This window comes from Triturus cristatus, chromosome 9 (assembly GCF_964204655.1).
Source record: "Triturus cristatus chromosome 9, aTriCri1.1, whole genome shotgun sequence".
In the NCBI taxonomy this organism is placed as follows: Eukaryota; Metazoa; Chordata; class Amphibia; order Caudata; family Salamandridae; genus Triturus; species Triturus cristatus.
In genome coordinates this window covers 379,065,441-379,085,822 of record NC_140592.1, presented here as the reverse complement: position 1 = coordinate 379,085,822, position 20,382 = coordinate 379,065,441, and the positions used below count along the sequence as shown (strand labels likewise).

Genomic DNA, 20,382 nt, shown 5'->3' with positions numbered 1-20,382 from the left:
ATGGCAGCTCCTCATTGCACTGTGGAAACTACACAGGGCAGTATCTTCTCCACAATCGACCATTGGGTGAGGTTGGTAATGCACGAAGCGGGCATTGACCTGCAGTTGCTCGGGGCTCACTCCACACGTGGGGTGATGGCTTCAAAAGCATTTGCGTTCCGGGCTCAATTGGAAGATACACTTAATGGCGCAGATTGGTCTTCGGACTCTACGTTCAAACAGTTTTACTTCAAACCGGTATTGCAGATGGCCCACTGGGTGGTAAGTAAGCTTTAAACTAGCATAATCCTCACCTCCGGTCCTGACATAGAATGAAAAATGTCCTTGCTATCATAACAGAAAGTTTGAATTCTATTAAGGACTCGGAGGCTTGTATTGCTTTAGCTGCGGAACTGTGGTCTTTGCCCTTTCATTTTCAGGCTTAAACATTAGCTATGAACATGTTCTAAATATGTCATTTGATTGCAGGAATGGAAGCGAATAAACAGGATTTGTGAGTTGACAGCGGTGACTGATCTTACGCGACAAAAGAGGACGAGTGGCCAGTGATGATGGATTATGGACCTGTTTGGAGACACCTGATTGGTTGGAAAGAGGGACTGTCATCCTGTTGGACTCTATTGTTTTAGTTGACATGCCCAAAGTTTCATGGGAATTGTAGTTGGCTAAGTTTGTCCTTAATAGAATTTAAACTTTCCATTACGATAGCTAGGACATTTTTCATTACTCTCCAATGGAAGTTATTTGATGTTGAATGAGCAAGGTTGCTGTGGGATGAGACTGGAAGTACCCTATGTGGTGACGCTTACTCGGATTGTGACCTGTTGAACAAATGTGCTTTTTCCACTGGCTCATACAGTTAAAGGAGTGATAGTTTGGCCTTCAATTTCTATTTTTAATGTGAGCTTTGATAGTCTGAGCAGACTGAAAGCCTTATTGTTTAAGAAGGAAGTTTCTTTAACATCTGCAAGAGAGACGTTTAATCTTCAAGTGGCAAGGTCTTCTTCTGAAATTCAATCACTACTGTGCACTAACCTCCCACAGCACTTTGGAGAACTTGTGCACTGCATATTTAATGCTTCAAATACTGCGGGAATAATACATTTTTCAAAGTGATTGGGTCTGAGTTTATTAGTACCTTCCAGACTCTCTTCGGAGTGATTCTGTCTTTTATACACTCCTTGGTTTCCACCGCCTTTGGGGGCATACCGCTTATTCTATTTCTGATTGTCGGGATTCTCCTTCTATTTTTGCTGCTCCGCAATGGATGTTTCACCACGCAGCCAAATGGGAATGGCACTACCACACGTGCTGATGTGTCGTGATCGCATGATACAGTACATTGATGCAGTCTTACTTAAGGAACTGAATGACAACTGGCCCTTGTCCTTTCGACCTGAATGGTTACATTGCGTATAGCCTGTGTTTAGCTGTCTACTGTGCACTTTTGAATATGCCTTGGAAATATGCCTTGGAAAGCAATTGTTACAATGTACGGATGTGGAACTGATACTAGGTCCATTGAGAATCCATTTTCAGAGATGTCCTATGCCATTGCTGCAAAATGCATATTATGAGCCTTCTGTGGGTGCTTTGGCTCCTGGATTTTCGGATCCTAGCTCATCCTCCGCAGATACACTACTCTCTGTCACACCTTCAGGGGCTCCTATTTAAGTTGGACATGACCATTCTTGCTCTTTGGAACTTGTAACTGGGCACCAACTGGAACATCGTTGGCAGAAGCCAGGAACACCATGGTTCCTGATGGCTCTGTGAACTTGTTAAAACATTTTTAGAGATTCAAGAATTTTAATTCAGCATCTTTTTATTTCGAAATTGTTTATGTAGATATATCTAGCATATTTTCTAATTGCCTTTGAATACAATTTGGCTTTCTTGATGCTTTATTATTAAAGTGATATATTTATTTTCAGACTTTAGGTTTCAATTATGTATATTTTAAATTTGATTTTAGGTTCAGGCCCCTTACAGACAAGGAGTGGGTGTCGTGAGGTCAATAGGACCTGTGCATAAACGCTCCAGTTTTCTACATGTTCACGTTTAAAGATGACCTCTTTTCAGACTATGACTTTGAGCACATTTTGCTTGTGTGCAATAGTGTACTTAGACATTGTTTTGCTTAAAGATAGATTTTGTTGTAGGCACATTATCATACCACTGTAAATTTTGTCCAAGGACCAAGTACACTGTGCAAACTGCCCTTGGATTTTGTTGTCTGTTTAGAGACAGCTCTGAATTGGTAGAATCAAGAATGAAGGCAGGATCTGAATTCCAGCGGGTGCTAATGGGTCCAGTTTTTATTATATAAACTGCCCCAAGTCTTTGTTTGGCAGTGTAGCATTCCCATGGGTTGTTATGGCCGCCCCGTGCCTGAATTCCAGCCCCGCTGAATCTCATCACTGTCCTGAGAGGGACGGCGGCCTGTTCTACACCATATTGGCTTCTGGATGAAACACGCACACAGGTAAATGGAAAGTTAGACCACTCCAAGGTATTTGGCAGAATCGCATTCACCCTATGCTCTCTAGGATAGGCAGTACTAGGTTAGGAGCACCGTTCCCAATAAGGTGCGCGCGTGCGCTTGTGCACACCTCTATTAACTGTAGCGCACAGTGCTGTGTGTGGAGCACGCACACACACAGCACATCCAGCGAGAGCGTTCGCCCCGCTCCTTTTAACAATCAAGCGGCACGAAAAACGGGTGCTTCCTGGCAGAGCAGCGGAATAGACTGACGTCAATCGATGGCGAGGGAACGGCAGGAAAGTCTTGGGCACTTGGTATCTTCTTTTATATGTAGAGCCCGGCTGCGGTACCTACTGTGTGCTTTTGTTTAAGTATTCATGTTAATTGCAGGGCCGTCAGGAGCTGCGATTAACATGAATACTTTAACAAAAGCACACAATCAGCCCACAGCCGTGTTTATGTAACAAAAGAAATTCAGCAAGTTTACAAACATGGCGTCTAAAGTTCACACCGTTTATGTAGACTTGCTGAATTTCTCTTCTTAACAGAGCTGGGCTATGGGGTGATTGTTTGACTTTGTTAATGCTTTCAGGTTAATTGCAGCTCCAGAAGGGCGCTGTGATTAACCTGAAATCTTTAACAAAGTCCCACAATCACCCCTCAGCTGCGCTCTATTAAGAAAAGAAATGCAGCAACTCTACAAACACGGCGTGTAAAACACACGTCGTGTTTGTAGACTTGCTGAATTTCACCTCTTAATCGAGCGCAGCTGAGGGGTGATTTACACTTTTCTGTTCTTGGCAGAGTGTGCCACCCAACTTGTATTTTCCTGTTTCTGTCATTGCATCCAGATATATAATACAACAAGTAACATCATACCCAGGGCTTTAAGTGGGATGAAGAAACTGTGAAGGGAGGGGGTCTAGCAAAGGGGGTGGCCAGTGTAATCAAGGGCTTAGCTTTAAGACACATAAGCTAAAAATCTGTACTTTTAGCATAGTGCACCGCCCAACTTGTATTTTGCTGTTTCTGTCATTGCATCCATATATATGATACAAGTAGTAACATTATACCTACACGTCAGGACTATTAGCTTTGTCAATGGTTTTTAGTTGCATAAGATAAATAAGCAGCAACTATGGCTTGTATATAATATTGAAAAAGCTTGAACTTAAAGCCCTGGTGACACCACAACAATGTTGCTGTGCCTGAGTTTCAAAAAGAGAAGGGAAATCCAGAGAGAAAATGACTCTCTTTAAAGGATTTCCCTTCCCCTACAAGGCTCACCTGGCATGACGTCATGCACTAACTTCTCTGCTAGTGAGAAGTGAGCAGTGTGAGCAGTGCACATCGATGTGCCTACTGTCACTGCAGTCTGAAAAAAAATGGACCACCTGTGCCAGGGCACAAAACAGAGCCCGCTAGAGACCCGGTTTGAGGCCCCCTTTAAAAAACTGCTTATGCTCAGCACTGTTGAGATCCGGCCCACTTAAAGCCCTGATCATACCTACTATTGACTTTGTAAGTGGTTGCTAGTTGCATAAGATAAATACGCAGCGACAATGTCTTGTATAAATTAATTCCATCTGAATTTGAAAACAGCGAAAATCTCCAGCCATCTTTCTAGTTGTGATGAGGATGCCAATGAAAGACTTGCTGGAGTGTCTGTTATGGTCATGCTGGAAGTACAGTTTTAACAACATCTTTAGACAAAATGTGACATTTTAACAAGAAGCAGTTTGACTGTTAATGAGATTCCTTTTTTGTACCTGCATATATTGGGGTGAAAGGGGGTGATCTTCTGTACAAAACTCAGCTCTGAAGTTCATCAGGTTCAGCAGACTGTATTGTTATAGGAGCTTGCCATACATCTAGTAGTGTAGCTTCCGTACTGTGGTTGGGACAGAAAAGTGACCAATGGGAATTCAACAGTTAGCTTGCTTCTCAATATTGTTCAAATTGTAAGGTGATTATTCTTTCCAGGTTTAATGGGGTCAGAGGAAGGAAGAAAGAGGAAATGTATGTGGTATTTCTCTATTTTTAGGTCTCGCCTGAGCTAGCGCTTGCGCTGCTCTGTGCGAGATATTTTGTAAGTGGGATTTTCAAAGTGCTACCCACAGTCTTTTGGCTGGCCTAAAGCTTGAGTGCACGATCACATGCACGTGCACAGCTGGCATCTAATGGCTCCTCAGCTCCCACTCCCCCCTCCCTTCTCTATAGCTTTGGCTCCAGCCGCCATCTGCCTTTCTTATCTACCAGCCGTCATGGCTCATTAAGTGCTTTAGCGGCCAATGCTTGTTCATCTTGGTTTCGATCGCGATGGCTCCTCAGCTCCCACTCCCCCCTCCCTTCTCCATAGCTTTGGCTCCAGCCGCCATCTGCCTTTCTTATCTACCAGCTGTCATGGCTCATTAAGTGCTTTAGCGGCCAATGCTTGTTCATCTTGGTTTCGATCGCGGCTCTAGCGCTTTAACTATAAAGATCTTAGGCAAAAGCACGGTCCCATGATTGCTCAAAAAGTAAAGAGATAGAAAAAAACGTTTTTTTTTCAATTTCTTTGCTTTTGAACCATTTGCGGCACCCGCTTTAGCTTAAGATCTTTACAGTTAAAGTCAGAGTGCGGCGATAAAACCAAAGTAAATAAAGAGAGAAAAAAAAGTGTGTCCGCTATTTTTTCACTTTATTTACTTTGCATTCAATCGCGGCACTCGCGCTTTGGCTGTAAACATCCCAAGCTAAAGTGCGGGTGCCCTGATTGCTTCAAAAGCAAAGGAATAGAAAGAAATGTTGTTTTCTATTTCTTTACTTTTGAAGCAATCAGGGCACCCGCGCTTTAGCTTAAGATGTTTACAGTTAAAGCGCGAGTGCCGCGATTGCATGGCAAACGCGTGGTTAGTTTGTTTTCCTGTGGAACTGGTTATTTAGGCATTGCACACAATCAATAATGCTCCCGGGATTGAAGTTTGTCTCCGGCTTTGCTGTAGTTCTACCCAGTACTCCCGCGTGGTGCGTTTTTCCGGGGGGTTTTCCGGGGTGTGTCAACTTTTTCACTAACCAATCAGCATAAGCAAAGATCACTTCTCACGGCGGTCTTCGCTTGTTTTAACACGAGCCTCAGGTTGCCGGCTGGCAAGTACATGAATGTAATGATTTATTGCTTTTCTCAGCCTTATTGTACCTTGCTATAGGACAGAATAACGATCCATAGGCACAAACAACAATGATCCCTACGCATGTCTAAAATTGCAAAATGGCTAACAGGGCTTTTCACTCGATTTGGTGTCCCACTAGACATGCCCTTTTAAAAGCAGGCTGTTCCCTTGCTCCTCTGCTTTTCCTAACACGACCTGACTGATCAGCACACACCGACTTGACCTGCAACAAGCACCCATACCTCGGAGCACAATCTTAAAAAGTGGTTAGGCACTGACACACCCAGCAGTGCTCATTAACTCTCTCTGCCTCCAATAGTGTAGCATTTTTGTTTTCTGCAACTTTACTAGTCTTCTCTGCAAGATGCGTACACCGTACTTAACACATCGCACTCATAGGGATGTTTTCTCATCCCATCCCATATCAAGTAAGTTCAGTTTTCCTCTGCCACCCGTTTTTAGCGTTTTGCCGCAGCCATTCCTAGCAGAATACAGACCCATATAAGCCAGCAGACGCGGCTAGAACTCTCAAATATGTTTGGCAGGTACACGCCAGGTTCTCCGGCAAGATACCCTGGTGTTAGGTCCTTCTGGCTATATTTAACCAGCACAGTTAGTGAGTCAGCAGAGTTGCTCTTGAGCCAGTGTACTCGCCGATGCAACTTATGAGAAGTCGCCCCATCTGCATCCTAGCAGGTTTAGTCTCTCCTGCTTTTCGCTATTTAAGGCATGCATCACGCTTAAGGACATCTTTGTGCCATCCTCATAGACTCTTCTTTTCTTGTTAAGAAACGCTTCTGGATTACCCAGCTCCTTGTACTGCGCGCTCCAATAAGACTCCCAGCCTTTCATGGATTAAAACCAACAGTGCACCCATCTCTCCACGTGGCAGGGAGTAAATCCACCAATCAGCAAGGGCATACGCCACATAGTGCCCTGAGCACGACTGAGCCAATCCAACTGAGGTACTTGGGGCCGGCATTGCCCTTAGCCTGGGCTCAGCAAGGCCAACACCAGCAGTCGTTCCTTCCCGTACCCTCAGCAGCAGCTACTAGTAAGTGCCCCTTCTCATGCATGTGACCCACCCAATGTTATGCCAGCACAAACCTTTGTATTTTGGCAAGGTTACTTATACACTCATCCACAGTCCCATAGAGCAAGATTGTACAAGCCACATCGACCCTTAGGACAAAACATTTGTGCCACATGCATTGTGTGAGTGGTTAACATGCATGACCCAGCTGTTCATTGCATCTCCACCATTCTTGTTAAAGCTCATAGACATAGCTAAACTCTCCACTCACAGCTATGCCACCAAATTATATGGGACTGCATCACAATTTTATCTTTTTGTTCATGGCATGTTCGGCTCCACATGTTCTAAAGCTTCAGGTACCTGTTTTTTTTTAATCTTTTGGGTGCACCTTAGAAATCTCTAGTACCTTACATGTGGTTACAGTGTGCACATATTACTTTAAGAGGTACTTCCGTTCTTCCAATGTCCTGAAAAGGCCCACAGTTAAAAGGGCCCAAACGCTTCGACACTACCATTTGGGGGAGTCTTCCAATGTGGAATACTTTAAGCAAAGCTTTGGGAATGCACTAAAAACAGAGGACTCAGCTGTCCTCCATGTGAGACCTCCCTAAAGACTACCTCCTCTGTGGACTGTGCAATTACTTTGGAATACAGCCACATTTGTTTGAAACAACTGGAGGACTGAAAAAACATTCTAGTTGTTAGTTATTGGTTTTTTTTGCCCTGCACATTGATTTGTTTACCTTAATAAGGCAATTTCTTGCCCTCCTTCTATTATCCTGGTCTGTGTGTGTGTGTGTGTGTGTGTGTGTGTGTGTGTATATGTATATATATATGTGGAGGTCATTAAAACAATAAAGCACTAAATCCTCCAAGCCGATTGTGGTCCGTACCTGTTTATTCCGCCTGTGAGGGGAATTGGATTCTGGCAACAGGAGGCATATATATATATATATATATATTAATTGTGAACCCCTCTATATTCAAATGTAATGTTTTTCATATACCCATCCCATAACACTATAAATCCCTTAGCACCCTATACCCCTACCACCCCTAAAGCTTAAAAATCTTGTACCACTCTATACCTCTACAGGACCCCGTAACCCTAAATATACCCTTACCACTCCATACCTCTCACCTCCCCTAAACCCTAAATACACCCTAACCGCCCTATACCCTACCCACCCCTGAACACAAACAAGCATTGGCATAGCCAATAGGTCTCGCCTTGGGGACCTTATAAGTGTTTAGCCATGAAACAGTTGATGTTGTTGCACCAAGGATATTGTGCTGCATAACTAAATACTTATAAGGTCCCAAAAGCGAGACCTATTGGCTATGCCAATGCTTGTTTTATATGTAGGTGCTCATTATGGCAAGCCTGAAGAATAGACTAGATGAACCTTGACCCAGTGAGACACTAATAATGGTAACAGTAGTCTTGAGCAGTGGAGGAGCAGAGTCTTTTTTAGGGAATTATTTATTGTTCTATTATTGTCTTGAGAAACTGACATCTAGAGAGTGTGTTTTTTATGCATGCTGAGCTGTGACCTGAGCATTCCACGGGACTAGTTGATGTACCAGTGCAGTGATGGTGCAGGATTTCACAGATCTCTTGTCAGCGTTGTAATGTTGGTCTAAATTTTTTTTTTTCCAAGGATTTGAAAGTTGCATAGCAGTTCAGTGATCACTTTTCTCACCTATAAAAGCCTCCAAGCGCACTGCCCACTCTAAGTCATTCAGTTTCACTTCATCTGAAAGTTTTCTTGTTAATTGCAGCTCCAGACGGGCGCTGGGATTAACCTGAAAACTTTCACAAAGGCACACAATCACGCTGCAGCTGCGCTCTAGTAAGAAAAGAAATGCAGCAACTCTACAAACAAGGCATGTAAAGCACACACCATGTTGGTAGACTTGCTGTATTTCTCTTCTTAATACAGCTGGGCTGTGGGGTGATTGTGTGACTTTTTAAACTTTTCTGTGCTTGGCATAGTGTGCCCCGACTTGTATTTTCCTGTTTCTGTCATTACATCCAGATATATGATACATCAAGTAACATGGTACCTACAACAAGCCGGACTATTGGCTTTGTCAGTGGTTGTTAGTTGCATAAGATAAATAAGAAGCAACTATGGCTTGTATATATTATTGAAAAAGCTTCCACTTAAAGCCCTGGTGACACCACGACAATGTTGTTGCCCCTGAGTTTCAAAAAGAGAAGGGAAGCGAGTGTTAGTGAAGAGAATACTCCCGACAGATGGATCAGTCATTTACAGACTTGCAGCTGCCATATGCTCAGACCGGCATCTTGGCAAGATTAAAAGTCTTGGCAAGGCCTAACCAGCCTTCCACCCTTCTAGTTCGTTCAGGTGAGCACGGTTACATAGAGCAAGCGTTTAGAAATTACAAGATGGTAAAAAAGGCTCCTTCTAGAACCCCCCAACGCTGATACGCAGAGACGCTACTTCTGAAGCATTACCATACCACACTCGCTGTCTTCTCTGAAATATCTTTTGTCCTTTTATTTTCCACTCACGAGCTGCTCTCGACAGCTCCTTCTCTTTTCTTCTTCCTCAAATCAGTCCTGCTCCACATTTAGCCACTTTCCACTTCTCCCCATCCCATTCTTGTCTCCATTTCCCTCTCACTGCCTGTTCTTTGCTTTCTCTCTTACCGGTTTTCCATTCTCCGTTCTCCCTCCCAGTTCTCCAAAGCCTCTGACTGCCTTTCTCTTTCCGTCCCTCTCGTACCAATTTCTCCATTACTCCATTATTGTCATGGCATGTGTATCCAAATTGCAAATCTGACTTAAGCCCCCTAACATGGGTTGTATGTGTGGAAATGCACCATCTTTTCAGTTTTTTAACCAAAAGTTTGGAGTGATATTTGGCGCTGCACACAAGCGCGGTCTGGTTCCTGGCGCACATAGCCATGGCTGCAGCGCACAGAGACCCTACACTGCCGCACACAGAGGAAAAAAATTAGAGGGAACATTGGTTAGGAGTACAATTATATGTATTCATATAATCAATGCAACAATTGTAATGGTTGAATTATTTAGCTTCATGATTCTTGTAATGCTTGTTTATAATGCTTTGTTTCCATCTACTAATCATTGCAGCACACGTATTTTACACAAGAATTCAATTGCTTCAATAAATGTTTAAAATGCCAATTGGTGTATTTCTTGTCTCTCTCTTTGGGCATGCCTGCGATAATGAAAGGGTAGATGTTTCCATGATTGCCTTGTGTCAATTAGGGTTGCCTTGTTCTAAGGTTGCAGACACCATCCAGTAATCTGTGAGATTTAGGGGTCCAAGTGGCACACTCTGAGCTAGACAGAAATCAAGCCAACATACTCTACTGGTATGTGTGGACTCAGTACCCATAGTTTTGATGTTTATGCTGTCCAAACGAACAGTCTTACTGAATTAGTAGGAACCGTACGACATAGTGACAAATTGGACTCTTGTGCATTGCCTGTTAAGTGGACTGTATCTTTGAGCCTATATATTGTGAGCCTATACATTATCTTTGAAGAGTTTACTGAGCATAATATTTATATTTATAGTTGAAGGAATTTAGAGAAATTGATTTCAAAATTTCTATCCATGTTCTCCGGCCAGTCAGTATGTTTAGTTTTCTTCTTTCAGCCTATTGCCTTATTCTTAAATTGATATTTATTTATTTTCTCATGTTGCTTCTATTTAGGACAGGACACATGCTAACACATCAGAAAACAAAGCCATTTATATGTGGGGAGCAAGGCTGCAAAAAGAGTTATTGCGACTATCGCTCGCTGCGCCGACATTACGAAGTCCAGCACAGCATATGCACTCCAAAGGAATTGTGTTCTGATGAAGGGGCTTGCTGCGAATCTCCACAACCTTGTTTGGAAGCTCCACATATGGATTCTCTGGGAGTGCCTAGAACTTTAGATAATCCATCTTCCCATCCTAAGTCTCCAAATACTACTGCACCCAACCAAGAATTGCTCAGATGCCTTGTTAGCAGTATTGTTACCCAGACTCTTCCACAAAGCATGGTTTTCACTGGCAAGCAGTGTGATGGGAGCACAAAGGTCTCACTTCAGCCTTGCATACTGACACCGAAACAGAGCTCCTGCGTACCTGAAAAGTCAAGAATGCCTCCGGAATCTGGAGGCACAGAAGCCTTTAAGGAATACGAGAATAACATAGCCTCTTCTAGCACATATACTTTAATAAACTCTTCTAATTTCCCTACTGTCATGCCATCAAATTACAGCAAAGATAATGCTCCCCTGAAGGGAAAAGATTTAATTCCATTGAAACCTCAATTCATTCAGCAATCAGAGGGGCTGGATTGCCGGCCAAGCACAGCCTTACCCTGCTTCCAAGTTTTCAGAAGCTCAACAATTACTGCAGATTCTCAGCTGCCAAGCCAAAACTACCCTTGGATGAGAGACATCTTGGCGCATTGTAAGAACAAAATAAGTAGTACCTGCACTACCTCAGACACTTCCATGCCATGTACAGAAATATCAGAAGAAGCGTTGCCTACTTCTGACACATTTGCACATAGTTACAGTGATCCTCCTAGTATCAGCACTACCTTAATAGGCATAGGGGATGGGAAAGTGAGCTTCAACGAAGAGACTCTTAAAGACAAGCATGAATCACCCCCCTTGCAATATTTAGGTGAACAATGGCATCCAGACACTCCAAATCAGAGCCAGACACATAGTGAAGCTGGCCCATTGTTACAGCAGCTTTATCTCAAATGCCCAGAGCCACCCTTGAGCCAAGAACAACTGCAAATCCAGAAGCACCTTTTCCACATGATCACATCCTCACAACACATTCTGTCCCATTCCCAGATAGCTGCTCAATCCCAGCTAACACTTTCTAGTACCAAATACACCTTGCCAAAACCACCTCATAATGTGTTACATCAGCCAGAGGAGGTCCAACAACTGCCAAACTGCACGAGGTTCGATGTTTCTCCTAGGAATTTCAAGACACTAACAACGCTTTGTAAAGACTTTTCTCCAAGTAGTGTGAAGCTAGAGCAAGCTGACCTCGAACAAATGTCAAGCAGTTCACGTAATGAATCTGGAATGAATTCAGATGCCCTTGATGGCTCTATGGCATTTCCAGAAAGTTATGCCGAATTGGAAGATATTTTTTCCATGGATGGTATCCAGCCATCCAAAGCTTTGCCAGAGGACCTTCCAGAAAGACAACTTTGTGTTCAGTCAGGCCAGCAAGGGAGCAGCTTTGATGAATCCAGCCATAATGAGAAGACCCAAGACATTGTTGCCAAATCTATGTCCACTGGAGGTCGTCCCAGACGTAGCTCCAGCTCAAGAAAAGAGAAACTCAAATTCAGCCTTTGCTGCAATGCTTCACCAAGCCAAGTGGCCATGGCATCCTTCAGTAATTCAGAAACCTCCGAAGATAAGAAGTCTAAGCTCGCCATTTTCAATAGAATCCAGGTATGCCCTCGTAGTCTGCTGTTCTTTACTTTATATCCTGAATTTAGAATTTGAAAAGAAGGTGTTTATTTTTTTGTCAAATAAAGGATATACAAATATCTTTAGTCAATAATAGACTTGCCTTTCTCTTAAAATGTAATTGTTAATATGCCCGATAAAGGTCAACATCTCACAGGGTATAGTTAATGTGAGGAGTCTTTGGAACCTATTGCCTGTTACTGAATTATAGTTCTTGATAATTGCCTTTTTTAAGATTCATTACCTTCTAAATGCTTTAAAGCAAGATACTGTAATGCTTTCAAACATGTAAATACTTAACTCTTGCGCCCTGTCTCTTTATCTCTGCTACTTAATGGCAGGATAGAAAAATGCCATTAGAGCTAAAGATCTTTGTTGATTTTAACTTTGTATTGCATCTTCTGATAGCCATTCCAAAAAAGTAATGTGTGCAGGTTCCATACAGCTAACAAAATTTCCGTTCAAGTTCCAAACATTACCCATCCTTCAAATGTAAGTAATGCAACATACATATTACAAAGCATGTGTGAAACTATTAGCAGCTCTAGGCAAAATGTTTACATTAAAGCACACCATGAACGGGCACAGTAACTAACAAATTTGAAGTATATTGAATTCCAGCTGGTATGTCAACTTCATAACCATAAATGACTTAGACTGTCATAGGGGCATTAGCTTTCTGTCCTCATTAAGCACTTTGAGACAACCAGTTTAAACCTTTTGTTGGAAGAATTCTGTTTGGGGTGCTCTCAAGACGTTTTACATTCAGTCAGTCAAGGATACCCCTATATTCACCTAATATCTGACCAAATCTTTAGTTACTGTTGTGTCAGAACTCTGTCTAGCAGCATGAAACAAAATCAAATGTTTTTTCCCCAGTCCTAGAGGAGTTTAATGACACATTTATCACAAGGATTGCAGTCAATTTAGGAAAGGTCCTTTAGGTCTTTCAGGCTTCTCCTGCTAAGTTGGTGAAAATGTGGTGCTGATCTTCTCTTCCTTGGTGGGTCATGAATACATCATGTGCAGTGAATCAGTCACCCTTGTGCAACAGACCATCCATCACCAGCCCACCATCCAACATCTCATTTCTCTTCAAACAACCCTTGCAATGCATGTCTGTCCTCAGGGAAAATCTTCATTATAGTCATAAGCAACATATGTTTTATGTGTGAAAAAGACAGTTTTTTTCTGTGAAAATAAAAGTTTTAGAACAGGGAATATTGACCAATTTACGAACCTTTACTTATAAAGGTGACTTTATAAAAAAATATGTTTAAGGTCACTAATCGAAACCTAATGGCCTGAAAAGCACTTTCACAAATATTTTTAGGGGTAGATGAGAAAAATAGGAACAGGGTAACCATGTATGCTGAAGCCTGAAAAGCTAGGAAAAAGCTGTGTTTCTCCTTTAAGGCACAGAACATCAGCAGGTATCTCATCATACCGTGTAGGTGGTAATTGAGCCAGTTAATTTTTCCAGCTCCTGATGAAAGGATTCTGGAGCTCTGATCTTGACCTTTTTTTAATTGTTTTAATTTGAAAACCATTCCAAACCTGACCACAACACTTTTTGTTCAATGTCTTTTAAGGCTAGCACTGCATTTTTGTGTTTTCTTGCAGAAAAAATATTTTTTACTCCACGAACTGCCATTTTTTGTGAAGTACCCTAACCTTGGGAGAAAAACCTACCCCAACAGATCCTTACACTGCCTGCATTATGTGTACCTCCCTGCCCCTCATCATCCTGAATTCTGCAAATTCTGCAGCGGTTGACATTTAGGACAAGGCTGACCATGTCAAAAAGTGTCTCGATGTCGAGGAGACATTCGACATTGAGACACTAATTTTTCCACCATTCTGCTGACTGGTTTGGCAAACAAAAAAAAAGAAGAGTTCTGCGGCCTCTGGATTTTGACTATGCAAGGTCTCGCTCCAGGGAAGTTTTGCCAGTGGTTACTTCATCTTCCTCCACTAGCACTACCTACGCTGATTCTTCCTCTTCCGAGCTTGCTTCCTAACATTACTCCTCTATTTCCAGCTAAGACTTAGGCTACTCCAGCTAGGTGACAGAGACCTACTAGTAAAAGATCCAGATCTCAGAGGAGACATTTGAGAGGTAGGAGGAGATGTCACCTTTCTTAGTATTGGACTGCATCACATCACTAGTCCAGACACTGTTCTAGATGTATTCATGGGGCAAGGTTAACTGTCCATAAATTAACAACACTTGAGATCCTCTCATCTCTACTATGGGTTATTCAGTTTGTCACTACTCTCCATCTCTTACAGAGTCTCCTCCAGTCGGGTTTTCACTTGTTAACAACATCCTCCACCTTCAGTGAGGTTTTAGTCAGAGGCCAAAAAACTAAATATTGCAATTCTGATTATCTAAGTTGTCAGTCATCTTTGAGTAATACATCCTCTGTCCTGCTCCCTCCTTGCTGCTGTTGGTTCCAGGACTTCTGAAACCTACAATAGAGTTTTTCCTAACTCCAACGCCAGCCAAGTCTGCCCCTTCACAGTTTCAAAAGTGCAGGCCTTCTGAGAGGGAACCCTCTATTTTTGCATGCAGATCCTCTTCCTGACTCTGACATAATTGCAGTAGAAAGAAAACACCATCTCTCCTCACCAGCCTTCACAGTGCCTCCCGAGAAGGAAAATAAAAAGATGGATTTGGTAGGCAAAATGTTCTGTGTTACAGCTGCCACTGATTTGAACACACCTGCACCACTGCTCATATTTTATTGTCTGATAGGTCTCTGTCAGAGGCTCTTTAGAGATTTCAAGACAAGGTACCTCAAGAAGACAGACTTGACTTCTCCCAAGTACTCCAAGAGGGAATGATGGTATCTCACCAAGTGACTAGTGCAGTTGCTGGTGCTGGCAAAACTAACTACCGGTGGATGTTTTCATGGTATGGCTCTCTACAGATATTCTTGGCTCCGTCTCACATGTCCACAGCTGTAGGCTCAACAAAGGATCTTAAATCTTCCTTTCTTAGGAACAATGTTGTTTGGAGCTTACGCGGATGAAAATGTACGGCACATGAAGCTGAGTTGGAAACTCTAGAAACAGTTGGCTTACAGACGTGTAAGTGTGAGGAAAGTGGTGTTTTCTATGGTGTGGGTGTGGGACCTGACTGGGTAATACACTCACAATACTGACTTGGGTCCAGTTAGGTTCATTTGTTAAACCTTACCTCAACCCTGGGTAGCTGTGGCTTTGAACAGTCGGGCTTAAACAAAGGAACAAGTGTAAACCATTTAGAAGCACCAAAATAAATTTTAAACCAATTTATAAACATAGGTCTTATTTTTATGAATTTTTAGACGTCAAAATGAACAGAATCCACCAGAGGGTTCCAGAGATATAGATTTTTAAGTGACATGTAAATCACTGCTTTTCACCCAAAATCCAACAAGCATTTGTACCTACTGCAGTTAGCAGAAACATTGGAAACGTTGTAAAAGGTCTAAAGAATTGTGCTCCCTTACTCAGCCTTGTTTGGGCGACCAACTGTGGCATGGAGAAAGTCAAGGGGGCCAGTACAAATTTCGAGGACATTTACCCTGTCACTAGAGCAGTCCCAGGACTAGTTCCAGGCTCTAAGGACGAACCATCGTAGAGTTTAATTGAGTGGGTTTGATGCAGGGAATACAGGATGCGGAAGATGCTGTAGGATGCTGAGGATGGTTTGCTGTTGACTGAGGGATTCCTGGGGCTACTGCTTGGTCCACATTGTCCAGGGGGGACGATTTTGCCCTCAGGTGCTGCTGTCCCTTAAAGTCCTTTTGGATCTATCACAAGTCCAGTTGCCTCTGAACTACTGGTTTCCAGTCACAGTGAAACCAGTGTTTCCCTTTGGTGATAGCTAGTGTCCATTGTGGGTGACCAAACAGTTCTTTGACAACTCTCCTGGGTCTAGCAGACTTGGGTGCATCGTTTGAGCATCAGTAGTCGGTCGTCCAAGCTCCATGTTGGCGGCCAGAGGTCATCGTGTAATTGTGGCTACTGACTGGCCGTAACAGGCTTCTTCAGCTTTTGTGGCCCTGGTACTGTAACAGCAAGACCGCCATCTGACTCTTTAAGCTCACCTCTTCTGCCAGCGATTCGGGAGCGACTTTTTCACGAGCCAGACACCACAGGCACAGTCCTCTCTTTGCTAACCCAAGGAGCAGCAAGTGCATGCAGTCTCTCATGCCAGGTCCACGGAAGAGCAAGACAGTCCTTCAGTCCTCTCTCCAGTCCAGATGTGATCTGAAGTCTAGGTGCCCAGAGAGTGACCTTGGGGATGTAGCACTTACTAGCCAATGGTCTACCAGACCTTTACCGCATAATGACAACTTTTTCTAATCTGTACCATCTAGCTACCCCTTAGTCCACTATTCTGCTCACTACCAAGATGGCAGAACCCTTCTTCTGATGTATGGAACCTCGTAGCCCACCCTAGAGGCGTGGATATCAGGGAGCTACAGACCATTGGAATAACCAGTTGGGCAACTGGTCTCTACTCTCTGCCCCTGTCGCTAGTCTGTCTACTTGACCAACAAAAGAGCAGCCCCTCTCATATGTGTCCACAATTTGACCATCAAAAGCATCTTCCCCTTTGCAGGTTGCCTTGTAGGCTCACACCTTGTATGGTTTCCTGCCAGGGAGGCGGTACACCTCTTCCTACTGCAGGATTCTATTGCTCCTTCCCCTGGGAGTTCTTCAAACTTTTCCCCAGGAGGGCAGGAGGCCGTCTGGCGGCCAACTATTGTAACTGGTTGATGGATAATGTGGGCAACAGAGGGACAACTTTCTAAAAGTTGGATCTTTTAAAGTCACATCAAATTCGACTTGAGCCTCTAGTCAAGTTTAATGTTATGATCATTTTGATACCTGGAAGATACAACTTCAGTAGTCCTATTCAAAAGTTTGGACAGCTGGATTTACAGCATATAATCTTGTACTCCCCAATGGTGCTACCAGCTTTTCAGCAATAAAAGCAACAATTTCAGGTTTTTACTGTTAGGACATATAAAAATATGTGTCATACTTTTTAGTATACATTTCCCTGCCTTGGGACTCGATAGGCCTGCTGCAGGGTTGACTCAGGGTGGTTTGGGCTTTTTTATTAGTTTAAAGGGCAAATTTGAGTTAACTGTTTAGAACTGCTCTACCAGTCTGCAGTGGTAGGCTGGGAGACATATTTTCACGTTGTCACATCCAGGATGGTACTATAGGTTATGCAGCGTTGGTTGGACACTTTAATTTACAGGCCCTGTGTACCTCTGGTACCATATACTAGGGACTTATAAGTAAGTGAAGTTATACTGATTGGTTATAAGTCAAGCAAACATTAAACTTTTGAGGGTCAGAGCACAGTCACTTTGGTGTGATTAGCAGGCCCCAGTGTACTCGGAGGCAAAAAATGCTTAGTTGACATGGAGTTCCATATTTTTGTGACTGCACTGAGAATGCTGCTCCTCCAATATTTTGCCTCTTATTCGAGGGAGTGCTAAGACGCAATGAAGTGCTATTCTTGAGTGGAGTAATCTGTAGAATTTATCTTGCAGGGCCTTTTCCTTGCATAGCTATATGGTTGAAGCACAATACCTCAAACTCCATGAAGTCCCTGCTGGAGCCAGACTGGCAACTAATTATTAATTAATTATTCATTCCTTGGTCTTGCTTCATTGCAAATAATTGTTAAGGCCTAATTCCAAATGTAAGCACAAAAGAGCAGAGTGGGACTTGACCCCATCTCTCCACTCTGACCCTAAAGAGAATGTGCAAGTGCCCTTTTTGCTTGGTCATTCACCACTTTTTGCTTCAAATGCTGATAGTTATGACTCTGATAGTGCACTGCACTCTGCTGCCCTGACCCAGTGCCTGTGCTCTCTCCCAAAACTGTTCGACTTGATAATCCCAAATTGTCAAAAACTTTATATGGTACTAGGGGGCCTATTTGAGCTCTTTGAAAGGTCTCTCCCATCATTACCTTACCAGACTCAGTGGGCCCCTTACAGGATGGGCACACAAAAGTTCTAAAGGGATGAAACAAACAACTTTTGTGGCACCTCACTCTAGGCAAACAGTAGGCAAGGTAACAGGACATCCATCTCCTTCTGATTTTTTCAGAGGCCCATTATCATGCCCGTCATGGTTTTGTTGAACCATTGAATTTAACAATTGGTCTGTGGGTGATACGGGGTCGTGAACTTGTAGATCACACCACATTCATCCCATATAGCTTTTAGGTATGCAGACATGAAGTTAGTCCCTCTATCAGAGACCACCTCTTTAGGAAACCAATCCTGGTGAAGATGCCCGGAGGGCTTTTTCTACTGCACCAGCAGTTAGAGTACTGAGGGGATTGCCTCTGGGTATCTAGTGGCATGGCCCACTAAGATAAATCTATTCCCAGATGCTGTTTGAGGGTCAAGGGGGCCAACAGTGTCAATCCCTACCCACTCAAAGGGAGTCCCAACCACTGGTAGTTCAATTAAGGAATCCTTTGGTTGTGAGTCTGTCTTGCCACTGGCTCGGCAGGTCACACAGGAGTGACAAAACTCCTTCACTTTTTCAGACATCTGGTGTCAATAAAAATAGGCACCCAACCTGTCCCAGTATTTGGTTTGTCCCGATTGTCCAGCCAAGGAGACATAATGGGCTAAGGTAAGGATGAACTCTCTGTACATCTCGGGGACCACCACTCGCCTGGCTGCCCCTAGTTTGAGATCCCTATCCTCAGTGTACATAAGCCCATCCTACCAGTAGACCCTCTGGGTACCACTGACATCACCCTCTTGCATGCAGCTTGCTGCCTAAAGCCTTCAAGAGTGCGGCACTGCTTGTGCCCTTGGCATAGGTTCTTTCTGGAGGCCCCCTGCATTTAGAGTTCTGCCAGGTCAAGCCAGACTCCATCAGGCTCCAGGACATCTCTCTCAGGACAACCCCCCCCCCCCCCCCTCCCCCTTGGTCCTGTGACCTCTTAGAAGCTGCCATAGCAGACTAATTGCCCTCTCTCTTTCTTTGTGTCATTCGGTCCACTGTTTCAGGACCGAAGTACCCATGACTTCTCTGACGTGTGCTCTGGTAGTAACTCACACCTACTCAGGGAGACCAAGCATTTCTGCATGAGCCTTCCTCTCCACGTCTGCCCATGCAGAGGTCTAAAGATAATTTCCCAACAGACACTCCACTGGGATGTCAGGGGACACAACCACCTTCTTTGGGCCAGTAACCCGTGCCCATCCCAGGTTTTTTTAAGGCCATTGGCTGGAGCATAGTCTCATTGTCAGCATTGATAACCTAGTGACTAACACCACGCAAAGTTAGGTCTGGGGAAACTAGTCTAGCTGCCACCATAGTGACATTAGCACATGTACCCCTTAGAAACTCTACCTCAGTCCCATTGGTCTTTGGCCTTTGCTTATACTTCCACAATCTTGGAGGTTAAACAACCATGGCGTCAATATCCACCCCACCCAAGGAAACTAACATAGCCTCTGTTTATCCTCTGTCCTCTCCAGAGTTAACTTCTACCCCTACTCCTATGCTAGCCATTCCCTTGGATTGTCCACCACTGGGGCACCTTTTGGAGCATGATGCATCTCCTTTTTTAAGACCTGCCTGGCGACAGTCATGACAAAACCCAGAAGCCTTTACTGGATCCCAGTTCTTACCTTGGTACCCTTTGCCCTTTGAACTGGGAGAAGTCTCTAGCCCCACCCTCCTGAGAAGTATTTGTGTGGCATTTAGAGAACTCCTTCTTTTTGTCTTGTTTCTTGCTCAACTCCTTCCCCTGCTGGAAAGTCTGTGAACCCATTTTCTGGTCACTCCTACCATGGGTCTTTCTGGAAACCCTGGTTTCGACCCATTTGTCAGCTATTCTCCCCAGCTCTCTAGGAGAAGACAACTTAGAAATCAAAGAATGCTTATGCAATTTCTGTGTGGTAAAATTAGTTAAAATGTGCTCCTTCATAATTATATTATACAGCCAATCATAAGTGTCCACCTCATTGCCTTTTATCAAGCCTTCTAGTGTTTTGACTAAAGAGTCCCTAAACTTCAATCTGCATTTTTAAGTAGTGATTTCAAATCCTTCTATCAAAGTCTCTGTCGTATGCAGATAGGACTCAGCTACCTCCGCTTTTAGGGTCAGAAGTCTATTGCTGCCCTTGACTGAGAATAACTCCCAAAGTAGAGAGACCAAGTCCAGATG

The 20,382-nt window shown here is 43.5% G+C and overlaps 1 protein-coding gene across 1 annotated transcript in view; it reads left to right on the top strand.

Annotated features, from left to right (window-relative positions):
* Window positions 1–20,382, top strand: part of ZNF541 (zinc finger protein 541) — a 1,112,036-nt gene that overhangs the window by 367,552 nt on the left and 724,102 nt on the right. The window contains exon 4 of the mRNA XM_085627847.1: window positions 10,388–12,152. Within this exon, the coding sequence (XP_085483973.1) occupies window positions 10,388–12,152 (1,765 nt within the window). The remainder of the gene's footprint in view (window positions 1–10,387; window positions 12,153–20,382) is intronic.